General features: G+C 39.1%; 1 protein-coding gene across 5 annotated transcripts in view; it reads left to right on the plus strand.

Moving 5' to 3' along the window:
- The window catches only part of LOC135205521 (serine/arginine repetitive matrix protein 1-like), a 152036-nt gene that overhangs the window by 76065 nt on the left and 63389 nt on the right, over positions 1–12582 (plus strand). For all 5 annotated transcript variants that reach the window (XM_064236264.1, XM_064236266.1, XM_064236265.1 and 2 more), the window contains exon 4: positions 4158–4275. In XM_064236264.1, coding sequence (XP_064092334.1) covers positions 4158–4275 — 118 coding nt within the window. The remainder of the gene's footprint in view (positions 1–4157; positions 4276–12582) is intronic.

Raw genomic sequence — 12582 nt, forward strand, 5'->3', positions numbered from 1 at the left:
GCTCCTAGCCATTCATCTTGCTCTAAAGGGCTTGGAGCAGATAGTCAGAGACAGGGTAGTTCAGATAAACTCCGACAACACCACCGCTCTGGCTTACATAAGGAAACAAGGCGGGACTCACTCGTTCTTTCTCTACGAGTTGACAAGAGACCTGCTAGTATGGGCGCATCGAAGAAACATCTCTCTACTGACAAGGTTTGTTCAAGGAGAGAGGAACGTGAGAGCGGACAGGGTGAGCAGGAGGTTCCAGGTCCTTCCCACAGAATGGACCCTCCACTCAGATGTGTGTCAGAACCTTTGGTCACTTTGGGGGAGGCCTCAAATAGACCTGTTCGCCACGTTCCTCTCCAAGAGGATAAGCACCTTTTGCTCCCTGGTAGACGACCCCAGAGCTTTTGCAGTAGACGCCCTTCTCCTAGATTGGTCCGGACTGGATGTATATGCCTTTCCCCCATTCAAGATCCTGGGGGAAGTGATCAGAAAGTTTGTGGCCTCGAAGGGGACAAGGATGACTTTGATAGCCCCATTTTGGCCAGCCCGTGGTTGGTTCACAGAGGTAATGGAGTGGACGGTGCTCTACGTCCAGGGGATTGGATGGTCTCCCTGAACCTTCAGGATGCATACTTTCATGTTCCTCTGCATCCGGCATAAGGAAGTATCTCCGATTTATGATCCAGGGGAGGATATTCCAGTTCAGGGCTTTGTGCTTCGGCCTGTCAACATCCCTGCAAGTTTTCACGGGTTTGATGAAAAACGTAGCCCGATGGCTGCATTCGAAGGGGGTGAGGATCTCTCTATACCTGGACGACTGGCTTATCAGAGCCAAGTCGGAACGGCAGTGTCTGGAGGACCTGTCCACGACGCTGAACTTGACACGATTGCTTGGACTGCTTGTAAACCTCGAGAAGTCCCAGATGATCCCCAGCCAGAACCTTGTCTATCTGGGGATTCAGATGGATTCTCGGGGTTTTCGAGTTTTTCCATCCCGGGAAAGGCTCGATCGAGGATCAGAAAAAGTCTCAGTCTTCTTAGGGAGAGAACGAAGCTCCGCAAGGGAATGGTTGAGTCTGCTGGGGACCCTTTCCTCGCTGGAACAGTTCTTTCCTCTAGGGAGGCTCAACTTGAGACCTCTCCAGTTTTACCTCAAGGACATGTGGAATCGGAAGTCAGGAGACCTGTCAGACTCCTTCCTGATCCTTCAAGAGGTAAAAGAACACCTCAGTTGGTGGTTGGCTCCTCTCAAAAGGAACAAAGGTAGTATATTCCTTTTGAAACCGAGCCCGCGCCTAGTGTTGTTCTTAGACGCGTCAGAGTCAGGTTGGGGAGCAACACTAGGGGCGAAGGAAGTGTCAGGCACACCAATGCAAAAGAACTTTCAGTGGTTCATCTAGCCCTCAAGTCTTTCGAATCGGAAGTCAGAGGCATGGTGGTCCAAGTCAGTTCAGACAGCACCACGGCTCTGGCGTACATTCGGAAGCAAGGAGGAACACACTCCTTCTCCCTTTATGCAATAGCAAGGGCTCTTCTTGTCTGGACGGAGGAGAGAGGAGTCACTCTCCTTACCAGATTCATACAAGGAGAAAAGAATGCGAGGGCAGACCTGTTGAACAGGAGGAACCAAGTCCTTCTGACAGAGTGGACCCTCCATCTCGAAGTGTGCTGAAGACTTTGGGCCCTGTGGGGCAGACCTCAAGTAGACCTGTTCGCTACTTTCCGCAACAGGAGGATAGAGAACTTTTGCTCCTCGATAGAGGATCCAAGAGCCATAGCAGTCGATGCCCTACTCCTAAATTGGTCAGGCATCTATGCTTACGCCTTTCCCCCATTCAAACTGGTGGGGGAAGTTATGAGAAAATTTGTGGCCTTGACGGGAACGAGACTCACCCTAATCGCTCCCTTTTGGCCCGCTCAAGATTGGTTCACAGAGGTACTGGAATGGACGGTGGACTTCCCCAGATCTCTTCCACTAAGGAGAGATCTGCTCAGGCAACCCCACTTCGAGAGGTTTCACAAAAACCTCCCCGCTCTCTGCCTGAATGCCTTTCGACTATTGAAAGACTCATCAGAGCGCGAGGCTTTTCGCGAAAGGCTGCTAACGCGATCGCCAGAGCCTGCAGGTCTTCAACCTTACGGGTGTACCAATCGAAGTGGGAAGTCTTTCGACGATGGTGCAGGTCGAAGAAACTGTCCTCTTCCAATACCTCTGTGACCAACATTGCTGACTTTTTATCTTTCTGAGAGAAGAATGTCATCTAGCAGTCTCCATGATAAAAGGATATCGGAGCATGCTCTCCGCTGTCTTTAGAAACAGGGGCCTAAAGATAGCGGAAGACAAAGATCTACATGATCTCATCCGGTCCTTCGAGACCACCAAGAAGAAGTCCTCACTTCCACTAGTTGGAATTTGGACGTTGTGTTGAAATTCCTGACCTCTAGTAAGTTCGAGCCTCCCCATCAGGCTTTGTTTAGGGACCTGACGAGGAAATGTATTTTTCTCATGGCCCTCGCAACTGCCGAGAGGATGAGTGAGCTCCAAGCCCTGGACTCGACAGTTGGGTTTAAAGGAGACTCTGCGTTTTGTTCTTTTAAGCCATTATTCCTGGCAAAGAATGAAAATCTCGTGAAACCCTGGCCTAGGAGCTTCGAGGTTAAGGGACTCTCCTCCTTGGTAGGGAAGGAGATAGAAAGGTCTCTTTGCCCAGTAAGAACTCTTAAGTTTTATTTACAAAGAAAAAAGCAACTTAGGGTAACCTAGAGAGTCTCTGGTGTGCGGTGAGAGACCCGCGAAGACCCATGTCGAAGAATGCCCTTGCTTTCTTTTTGAGAAGTGTCATCTCAAAAGCACATGAGACGTGCGATGACGACTCCTTACGGCAACTTCGTGTAAAAGTGCATGAGGTAAGAGCCATTGCGACTTCTTTGTCGTTCCATAGAAATATGTCTATGAAGGATATTCTTGCTGCCACGTACTGGAGATGCAACTCTGTATTTGCATCACACTACCTGAAGGATGTAAGAGTCACTTACGAGAAATGCTTCTCTCTGGGGCCGTACGTATCTGCGGATTCGGTGCTGGGACAGGGAGCTGATGCTAATCCTTAATAGTTTAGTTAGTTTTAATATATGGTGTTGTGTTTTTATGGTTGTTTGGAAGAATGTTTGGGGTAACTTCTTTCAATCTTAGTGCTAACCCGTGTTATAGGTTCAGGTGGTCGGGATTAGTGTGTTGCTCCTTGATTTTGCCAGAGGTAGGAGGTTTTGTCATCTAAGAGGAATAGCACCCATTGACAAAGATCCTCAAGGCTCTGTCGAGTAAGTGGATAAGACCCCATTGACAGATCCCCGAGAACTCTCAGCATAGGTCACTACCTCACTGAGGCTCTTGAGGCGAAGCAGGCTCTTAGACAGTAGCCATGAAGTCTTCTGCCTAACCAGGTAAGAACCAAGGTTTTTAACCTACAACTTATGTTGTTTTCCTGTTGTTTTTCAGTAGTTAGCTGTCTCTTACCCTCCACCAAGGGTGCCAATCAGCTATGTATATATCTGACAGGGAAGTTGAATGCACAAAAATGATATTGTATACAATAAAGTTTTGTACATACTTCCCTGGCAGATATATACAATCAAATGGCCTGCCCAGCCTCCCCTCAGGAGACAGGTGGAAGAGAAAATCTGATTAGAAAACGGGAATGGTTCCTCATCCTGCCACCCAGCGGCAGGGCGGTAGATCACCTGACCTACCTGTAGCGTGTGCCGCGAAATTTGAATTTCTGTCAGGAACGATGGAGTCTAAAGCTATGTATATATCTGCCTGGTAAGTATGTACAAAACTTTATTGTATCATAACAATATCATGTTTAACTTTTAATTTTTTAGTGTTGGCAGAGGCATTACTTCTGATAATGAAATAGTTGGTGGATATGATGAATTATCCCTTTGACACTTGCCACTAGCTTGTAAGGGTCCAGTCTTTTTTAGAACAACTGGCTGTGAGTCGTATTATGGCAGACCATGGTGTGGGCTTGTATAAAAAGAGTTTTGAGAATTGCTTGGAGGGGCTCATCTGTCCCAGTATTAATTATTTATAATTGTTACATTTTTTGTGAAATATAATTTTATACAACCAGTCTTCTAAGATAATGCTGGTGTTCCCACAGGGGAGAGGGGTCCCATTGAGCAGGCTGTAGTGCGAGCTAGGCGAGAGGCCACAACTCGCACGAAGGATACATTCTGGACGAAGAAGTTGCTGGATGCTGAGGCAGCACAACCAAACAGGTGAGGGGCAAATTGGACCTAAAATTGGCAATATTTTTCTATTAGATAGAACTTAAGCTACCTTGTAGCAATGCGGTTTTGACAGCTAGTAAAAATTGGACCTCTAGAACACTAGTATAATGTGTCTAGCAATGCAGGTGAATTTTGGGGGATAAAGGGACATATCAGAGATTGCATTATAAACAGCATATGAACAACTGTATACACAGACATTCATTCACTACTCTTCCTACATGTAATCCAGGTCCTTTACTAATTTGCCACAGATTTTAAGTTGCTTGGCCACAGCACATTGTTTTGGTTTTTGAAGATAAGTTTCCAGCATTTGTATTTAATTTACTCTTATTTAACTTATTTAACCCTAGTTATGGATCCAGTGAATGAGAGAGAGAGAGAGAGAGAGAGAGAGAGAGAGAGAGAGAGAGAGAGAGAGAGAGAGAGAGAGAGAGAGAGAGAGAGAGAGAGTAGAGAGAGGAGAGAGAGAGAGAGAGAGAGAGAGAGAGAGAGAATTATTCAGGTGTGCAGTCGAGAGAGTTTTTCTAAATTTTTGCAAGGGTGTTAATCATCAAAATAATTTTTATCTAACTAATTAATATAGTAGTACTTATGCCATGTAATGTTTTAACATATTTCACTTGAAAGAAAAAGAGGAAAAAAATTATTGATGAAAGTAAACTAAAGTGTTTTCATTTATCACCATATTAACCAAGTGCATTAATCAGAAGTTACCAAGTGTGTGTTGAAGTAAGAGTTTTTGATCTTTAACTATTATTTGTAAATTCTTTGAAACTATTTAAATGTTCATATTTGCAAAATAATTTTCAGGCATTCTTTTCCTTACAAATCGCTGTGCATAATTTTAGAGGTGGGTGTTGGGGTACGAGCTAAAATAGATGAAAGAAATGTATAGTATAACTAAAAATGAGAAAATAACTTGACCATTAAAATATCTGTGTAATGTGGTAGAAGATGAAATGCTATTGTAGAACCAGAGACAAATTTGTTTGGTAAATGATTAGCTATTGAGTACATGCTGGTTTTATATAGGTAACTTACCAAGTAATTACATAGCTATATGTTCCTAACTTTCACAGCAGTTCAAAATTAAAATTTCCTGGTAGTGCTCTATTGTTTTGGAGTAGGTAACTGACCCCACCCATTTTCAGGGAAGCATAGATACAAACCAGGTAAAGAGCCCAATTTGTGTCTGCCGCTCATGGAGTGTACATCGTTTGGGTAGCTTTTGTTTTGGTTCACTGGTTGGATATTTGCTGGCTTTCAGTAAAGTGCTCTGTAATTTGGTAGTGCTGAGCTTAGCTAGATTTTGGATTCCCAATATTAATGTGTCATGTCAAACTAGTGCTTATAATATTAAGTATCACAGCAAAGGCTGCAAGACTCATCTGTCATGTGCCAAGTATGACAACCACAGTTTGTAGTTGGAGAGGACAGACTTCTTCTCATGACCTTAATTACGAAGAATGCAGGGACTAGGATGAAAGGAAGTGGCAGACTACTTTCTCATTTAGCTAGACTGAAGTGGGATAGAGAAAGGCGGCCGCCAAGGCTGAGGTTAGGCTATTGCATTCTCCTGATGTACCTATCCTTTTTACTCCTGTGATTGCCTTTTCTCCTATTCAAAGTCATACTCTTCCATCAACTCCGTTCTTTGGCTCCCTTACTTCTGAACCCAATGTCATTGTCAGTCTAGATGCCAGGGTAGATAAGTTCAGTTTTCTAGTTGATAAAGTGTCCAGACTTAATCAGTTTTCTAGTTGATAAAGTGTCCCAACTACGTATTAAGATTATGGATTATTTAAGTGCTAGTGATATTGGTGCAAGTGTTGTGTCAGTGGAGGTGGTGACTGCTTGTCCAACCGGCTCTCCGAGACCTAGGTCCCTGCCAGACTCCCTTTCCCCAGGGAGGAGGCAAACTGAACGTCCAAGGGAGGTCAGTGGGGCTTGCCCACGGGCAGTTGCTTCCTCAACTGAGCCTGTGCAGTCCCAGGACTTGAAGGACAGCTTCTGGAAAAGCGTCCAAATTCTGTTTCTGTTCATCCCTCTTTGTCTCATCCTCAGACTTCTTTGGCCCCTCCATCTGCCAATTTGCCTTATGCGGCTTGCCATACTAGTTTTCAAACTCTCAAATTCTCACAAGTAAAAAAAAAGAAAAAAGTAATGAGCCCAAGAAAAAAAAATCACGTAACAAGCCCAGACCCTAAATTATATATATATATATAAAAAAAAAAGAAATTCTCTCAAGCTCTGATATTTCAACAACCCACAAAATCAGTAAAAACTCTTTACTGTCTAACTGCGAAAACCCCTCACTGCTCACATAATTAATTACAATGAGACTTAATGTCAAACGCCCATCTATGTAAATCACAACCCCGATAAATTACATCTGTCCAAAAAGAAATGCTATTTAACCCTTAAACGCCTATTGGACGTATTTTACGTCGAGATAAATTGTCTGTCGGGTGCTGAGTGGACATATTTTACGTCTGCATAGAAAATTTTTTTTTTTAAATTCGCGGAAAAATATTACTAGGCCTACCAGCCGAAAACTTTTGAATCACGCGCCTTGGGGATGCTGGAGTTCACGGATCAAGGTGTTGTTTTGTTTACAATCATTACGCAGGCGCGAATTTCTTTCTTATCGCACTAAAAAGTATCAGTGACACATCTCAGAAATTATTTCGTCACTTTGACATAATTTTTGCACCATTTTAAATTAGCCGTTACATGGAGTATTATATATGAAAATGTGCGCAATTTCATGTAGAATACAACTAAAAATTGCCCATGATTGTAGCTTTTATTCAACTTTGAAATATTTTCATATAAATAACGATAAGTGCCAAAATTTCAACCGAAATGGTTGAAAAACAATTGTAAGCTAAAACTTATATTTTAGTAATATTCAATCATTTACCTTCATTTTGCAACAAATTGGAAGTCTCTAGCACAATATTTTGATTTATGGTGAATTTATGAAAAAAAAACTTTTTCCTTAGGTCCGCGCGGTAACACTTCTGAAAAAATCATACGTGCGATTATCGTAATGTTTGCACCCTTTTAAATTAGCTGTTACATAAAGTTTTATATATGGAAATGGGCACAATTTCATGCACAATACAACTAAAAACAACCCATGGTTGTAGCTTTTATCAGTTTTGAAATATTTTCATATAGATAACGATAAGTGCCAAAATTTCAACCTTCGGTCAACTTTGACTCTACCGAAATGGTCGAAAAACGCAATTGTAAGCTAAAACACTTATATCTAGTAATATTCAATCATTTACCTTCATTTGCAACAAATTGGAAGTCTCTAGCACAATATTTCGATTTATGGTGAATTTATGAAAAAAAAAAAAATTTCCTTACGTCCGCGCGGTAACTTCCGAAAAAATCATACGTGCAATTGTCATAATGTTTGCACCATTTTAAAGTAGCCGTTACATAAAGTTTAATATATGAAAATGTGGGCAATTTCATGTAGAATACAACAAAAATAATTGAAGGTTGTAGCTTTTCTCATCTTCGTAATGTTTACATATAAATCACGATAAATAGGAAAAAAACCACGTTCGGTCAACATTGACTCTGCCGAAATGGTCGAAAAACACAATTGTAAGCTAAAACTCTTACAGTCTAGTAATATTCAGTCATTTATCTTCATTTTGAAACAAATTTGAAGTCTCTAGCAGAATATTTAGATTTATGGTGAATTAAAAAAAAACTTAACTTCCCTCCGCACACGGATTCTCCGCCGCAAACCTCCGAAATGCGTACATCGCATTCTTGGAATATTTGCTCCATTTCATATTAGGCGTTTCATAGAGTTTTATATATGAAAATGTGCGCAATTTTATGTAGAATACAACAAAAAATAATGGAAGGTTGTAGCTTTTCTCATTTTTGAAATATTTGCATATAAAGAAAAAATATACAAAAATTCGACATTCGGTCAACTTCAACTCGTCCGAAATGGTCGAAAACTGCAATTGTAAGCTAAAACTCTTACAGTATAGTAGTATTCAATCATTTATCTTCATTTTATAACAAATTGGAAGTCTCTAGAACAATATTTCGATTTATGGTGAATTTTTGAAAAAAAACCATTTTTTTACCTCCCCGAGTTACGAATTCATGCATCATTTTGTGATAATATTTTCTGTGTTGCTTTGATCGTTTATAATGTGTTATATACCAAAATGATCACAATTTAGTGTACAATACAAAAAAAAATTAACTTCAGCTTTTAACCATTTTGCTCACAGCACGATTTGAATACAATTATATATGAAATTTTTTTCGCGCTATCATATATCGCATTATTTATATATGATAATAATATTTTTTTTTCATTTCTGATGGTTGCATACTAAACTTCAGGCAATGACAAAAAAGGGAGCCAAAAGTGAACTCTTAATCTTAAAAACTAAGCGCGTTGTGATTTTTTGAAAAAAATATTTTTTCAGCTTCGCCGCTCACTCCAAGACCCCTTCGGCATACGGGAGACGATTTTTATTATACCCCTTCGGCGTTTAAGGGTTAAGGGGACTGTCCGCTATGTTGTGTATTTTTATTATTATACAAAATACATAATTTCCATATATGTTTTAGATATGTATAATACCTTCATCATACAAAAATTTCAAGTCATTTGAGCAAAAACTTTTAGTTTTATTAGCAAAAATTATAATTAAAAAAAAAAAATTAGGTAGCGATTTGTCCGCTAATATGACATCAGTTGTATTGAAAATCATACCATAAAAACTACTTTATATGCGGAATAATCCTGTGTGAACAGAATTTTGATTTTTTTTTTATGAATTTTTTAAATTTTTTTGTCTAGACTCAAAAAAATCGTAAAAAAAAGAAAGAAAGAAAAAATTGTCTCACAAGGAATTATGGGATTTTTATTCCTCTTTCCAATGATATCTTTCTCTCTAAAATTGGATGATAAATAACCGAGTAATGGCTTCCAACATGCGAATAAGTATGTTTTTGAGTTATGAGCTCCGAAAGATTTGCTATGTAAATTTTTGCTTTTTTCTTATAAAAGTCAAAACAACATTATTATAAATTACTTTATTTGTACTTCTATTGTTGATTTCTACATCAAGGATCCTGGTCCTCCCCCTAGAAGTGGTATTAATACCCTAAGCGGGACAAGAGACAATGATGTTGACGGAGTGACATGAGACAATGAGGGAGCTGATAACAATGAATTTTCGTGTTTTTCTTTCAGCATACTCCCGGCCTTTGCTAATTTTGCTATCCTTAGTTGCTGAATAGCCTTCTTGACCTTAGGTAACTTCGGCATTGCTATAAGCTCACCAAGAAGTTATAAAAACAACGTAAATAGCTAGTAACCAAATGCAAGTGTGTAAGTGCGTGCAAGTCCTTTGACGTCTGTGGAGTAACTGAGTCATTCTCCGAGTCTCGCCTATAAACAACCGCTCTAAGCAGCTCGTCTCTCACATTACCTTTCATTGCTACCAGATGTATGAGAATTTCGAAAAAAATCTGAAAAAATCACTGTATACATATATCGAAAAATAAACACGCAAAACACTGTATATATCCAAAAATAAACACGCAAAAACGATCCTGTCAGACTCAAGTCATACAGAAAACACAGTTACGATGACATCATCATTTGAAAACCTCTATATCTTCATTATTTGTAAAAATAATTGGCCGAAACTTCTGGAAAGCATGCACGGCATGTTTCTGCATAGATACAAATAATAACTCTATTTTTTATTTTTTCAAGTTGACATGTCATCCGCCATAGCAGACGGTCCCCTTAAAGCTCAATCCCCCATTACATCTTTCGTAGGAAAAGAAAAGAAAATAAAAAAATAATAACAGCAATAATACTATGTGAATTCTCCCCATCACAAAGCACATAATATATGCATGATATACATAACCCCGCCTTTTCCCCAACAAATGCAATATGCATAGTTATGGAATTTTTGACATCGCAACTTTTCAAGCCATCGGACACGGCCAGAAAGCAACCTCTCACACGTGCATTTTCATGAAATGCTATGGTCAACATTTCCAGATATTGCAAAAACTCTGAGCAATCACCACTAGAGGAAAAGAGTCAGTACACTGGACTCATCACAGCATTTTCAGCAAAAAATCCACCTGTGGACCCGTGTGCTCGAACTGCAGCATGAAAATGTCTAGTCAGACTTCCAACTTCGGAAACCCATGATTCTCAAAAAAAGGTTCTTTACTGACACCAAGTAAGCACATTTCACAAAATTATCTCCAGGATATGACCAAGGTGTTCAAGATTTGTCTCCAAGACATAATTCTCACATGATACTGCCCAATTATATATAAAAATTATCACCTATCCGGGATAAAAAAAACTACGATAAACTCGTAATTCAGCAATTATATGCCTCCAAAAATAACATCTCCATAGGACCACAATGCAGTAATGCCACTCACTTCCAATTTGTCACGAAACCAAAAAGAAACGCAGAACTCTTCTCTTGGCTCGAAAAAACTCCAGGAATTCAACTCAAGAAATCATAACCGCAAAAAAAAGGTCACCCGCCAAAGATTAATGCCATCTCCATATATATATATAAATCACCATCTTAACAATAAAACCACCACAGTGATGAAAATATTACCTCCATTAAATTAATAACCACACAACACCATATTCCCTCTTATTTCCCCAATAACCATGTGTTAATAAAACCACCACTCCAGTAACAAAAAATATTCACCTCTGTTTCGGCAAATAAAAAATACTTACCTCTATTTCACCAATAACTCCATATGGAATAAAACAAGTCTCCAAAAAATATTATATAATATCCAAGCAGGATAACCAAAAATTTAACTCCATCTCCAAAAAATTATGCACTCAAAGCACCTAGCTGATACACTAAAAAATATTGCCACATATCTCCTCAAAAATGTGTGTCTATTTGCAACAAAGATGGCTGCAAAATAATTGAACTAAACATAGCTCTCAGCACCATAGGCCTAAACTGTGGAATATTAAAAAAAAAAAAAATCAAATGGCCAAAAATATTATACCTCCAAAATTATATATCTCAAATTATATCTCCAAAATAATATACCTCCAATCCTCCAGAGAATAACTCAATGTTATAGTAAAAAAACTATAAAAACTCTGTTTAGCATAACTGCTAAGAAAAGGCAAAAACTCGGCAAATAAAATTGCTCTGGAAATTCTAGAAAAAATCACCAAAACTCGGCAAATAAAATTGCTCTGGAAATTCTAGAAAAATCACCAATGTGCCACAACTCATTATAACAAAACTCCAAATTCAAAGTGTCTAAGCAAAGACTTCTCCATATGCACTACGGCATAGGCCACTAGAAACTTAACCAAGTTTCCTATCTCTGGCAAAGTTGTCACAAATACAACAAAGGTATTGTGCAAGAAACCCACAATTTCTAGAACACAAATATCCAGAAAAAAAATGTAGTACCATTATGTATGCATTCAAAAAAATGCAAAAATTCTCCCATAAATCTCTCTGCAGCATCAAACAGCTGAAATCATAAACACGTTCCCGCACAATGACTGCAAGTCACGAACTGAGACATTAAAAAATTCACACAAACTGGAGAGAAAAAATAAATTCAAATTCACCCATGATAAAAAACTTGTGTCAGCTATGGCTAACTTCCAAAGAAGGAAAAAAGAAAAATCAACGGCACTGTTAACTATCCCCGTAACTCGCGTAGATGTCAAGACAAAATGTCTGTTAGTCGCCCCCCCCCCCCCCCCCCCCCCCCCCGAAAAACAAAACAAAATGTGTCGTTAGTTCCCCCCCCCCACCATGATAGCATTACAACACCCATGTTAGTATATAAAAAAAATCACCAGTATTAGTATAAAAAACATCACCAATGTTAATGCTTGCCCATTCACCAAAAATTCAGCACAAAATTCACCAGAAGTTCAGCCAAATTCAGCACAATTCACCAAAAATTCAGCCAGATTCATCACCCATGAACTACTGACATATTCTCCAAAGTCACAGAAACTCAATAAATAATTAACCACAAAACTTCTCCCATAATTCATTGTAATAATTCTCTGTAATATAATTATCTGTAATAATTATAAAATAATGTCCCATGAAATATCTCAAATATTGTTAATTCTACTCAAGTACCTCTCCCGTAAAATATCTCAAATAATAATAATAATTCTCCATAGTAATAATTCTCCTGCAAATATCTCAAGTAAGGGCATTAATATTGCCAATCCCCCAGTATACA

The sequence above is a fragment of the Macrobrachium nipponense genome, chromosome 24 (genome assembly GCF_015104395.2).
Source record: "Macrobrachium nipponense isolate FS-2020 chromosome 24, ASM1510439v2, whole genome shotgun sequence".
In the NCBI taxonomy this organism is placed as follows: Eukaryota; Metazoa; Arthropoda; class Malacostraca; order Decapoda; family Palaemonidae; genus Macrobrachium; species Macrobrachium nipponense.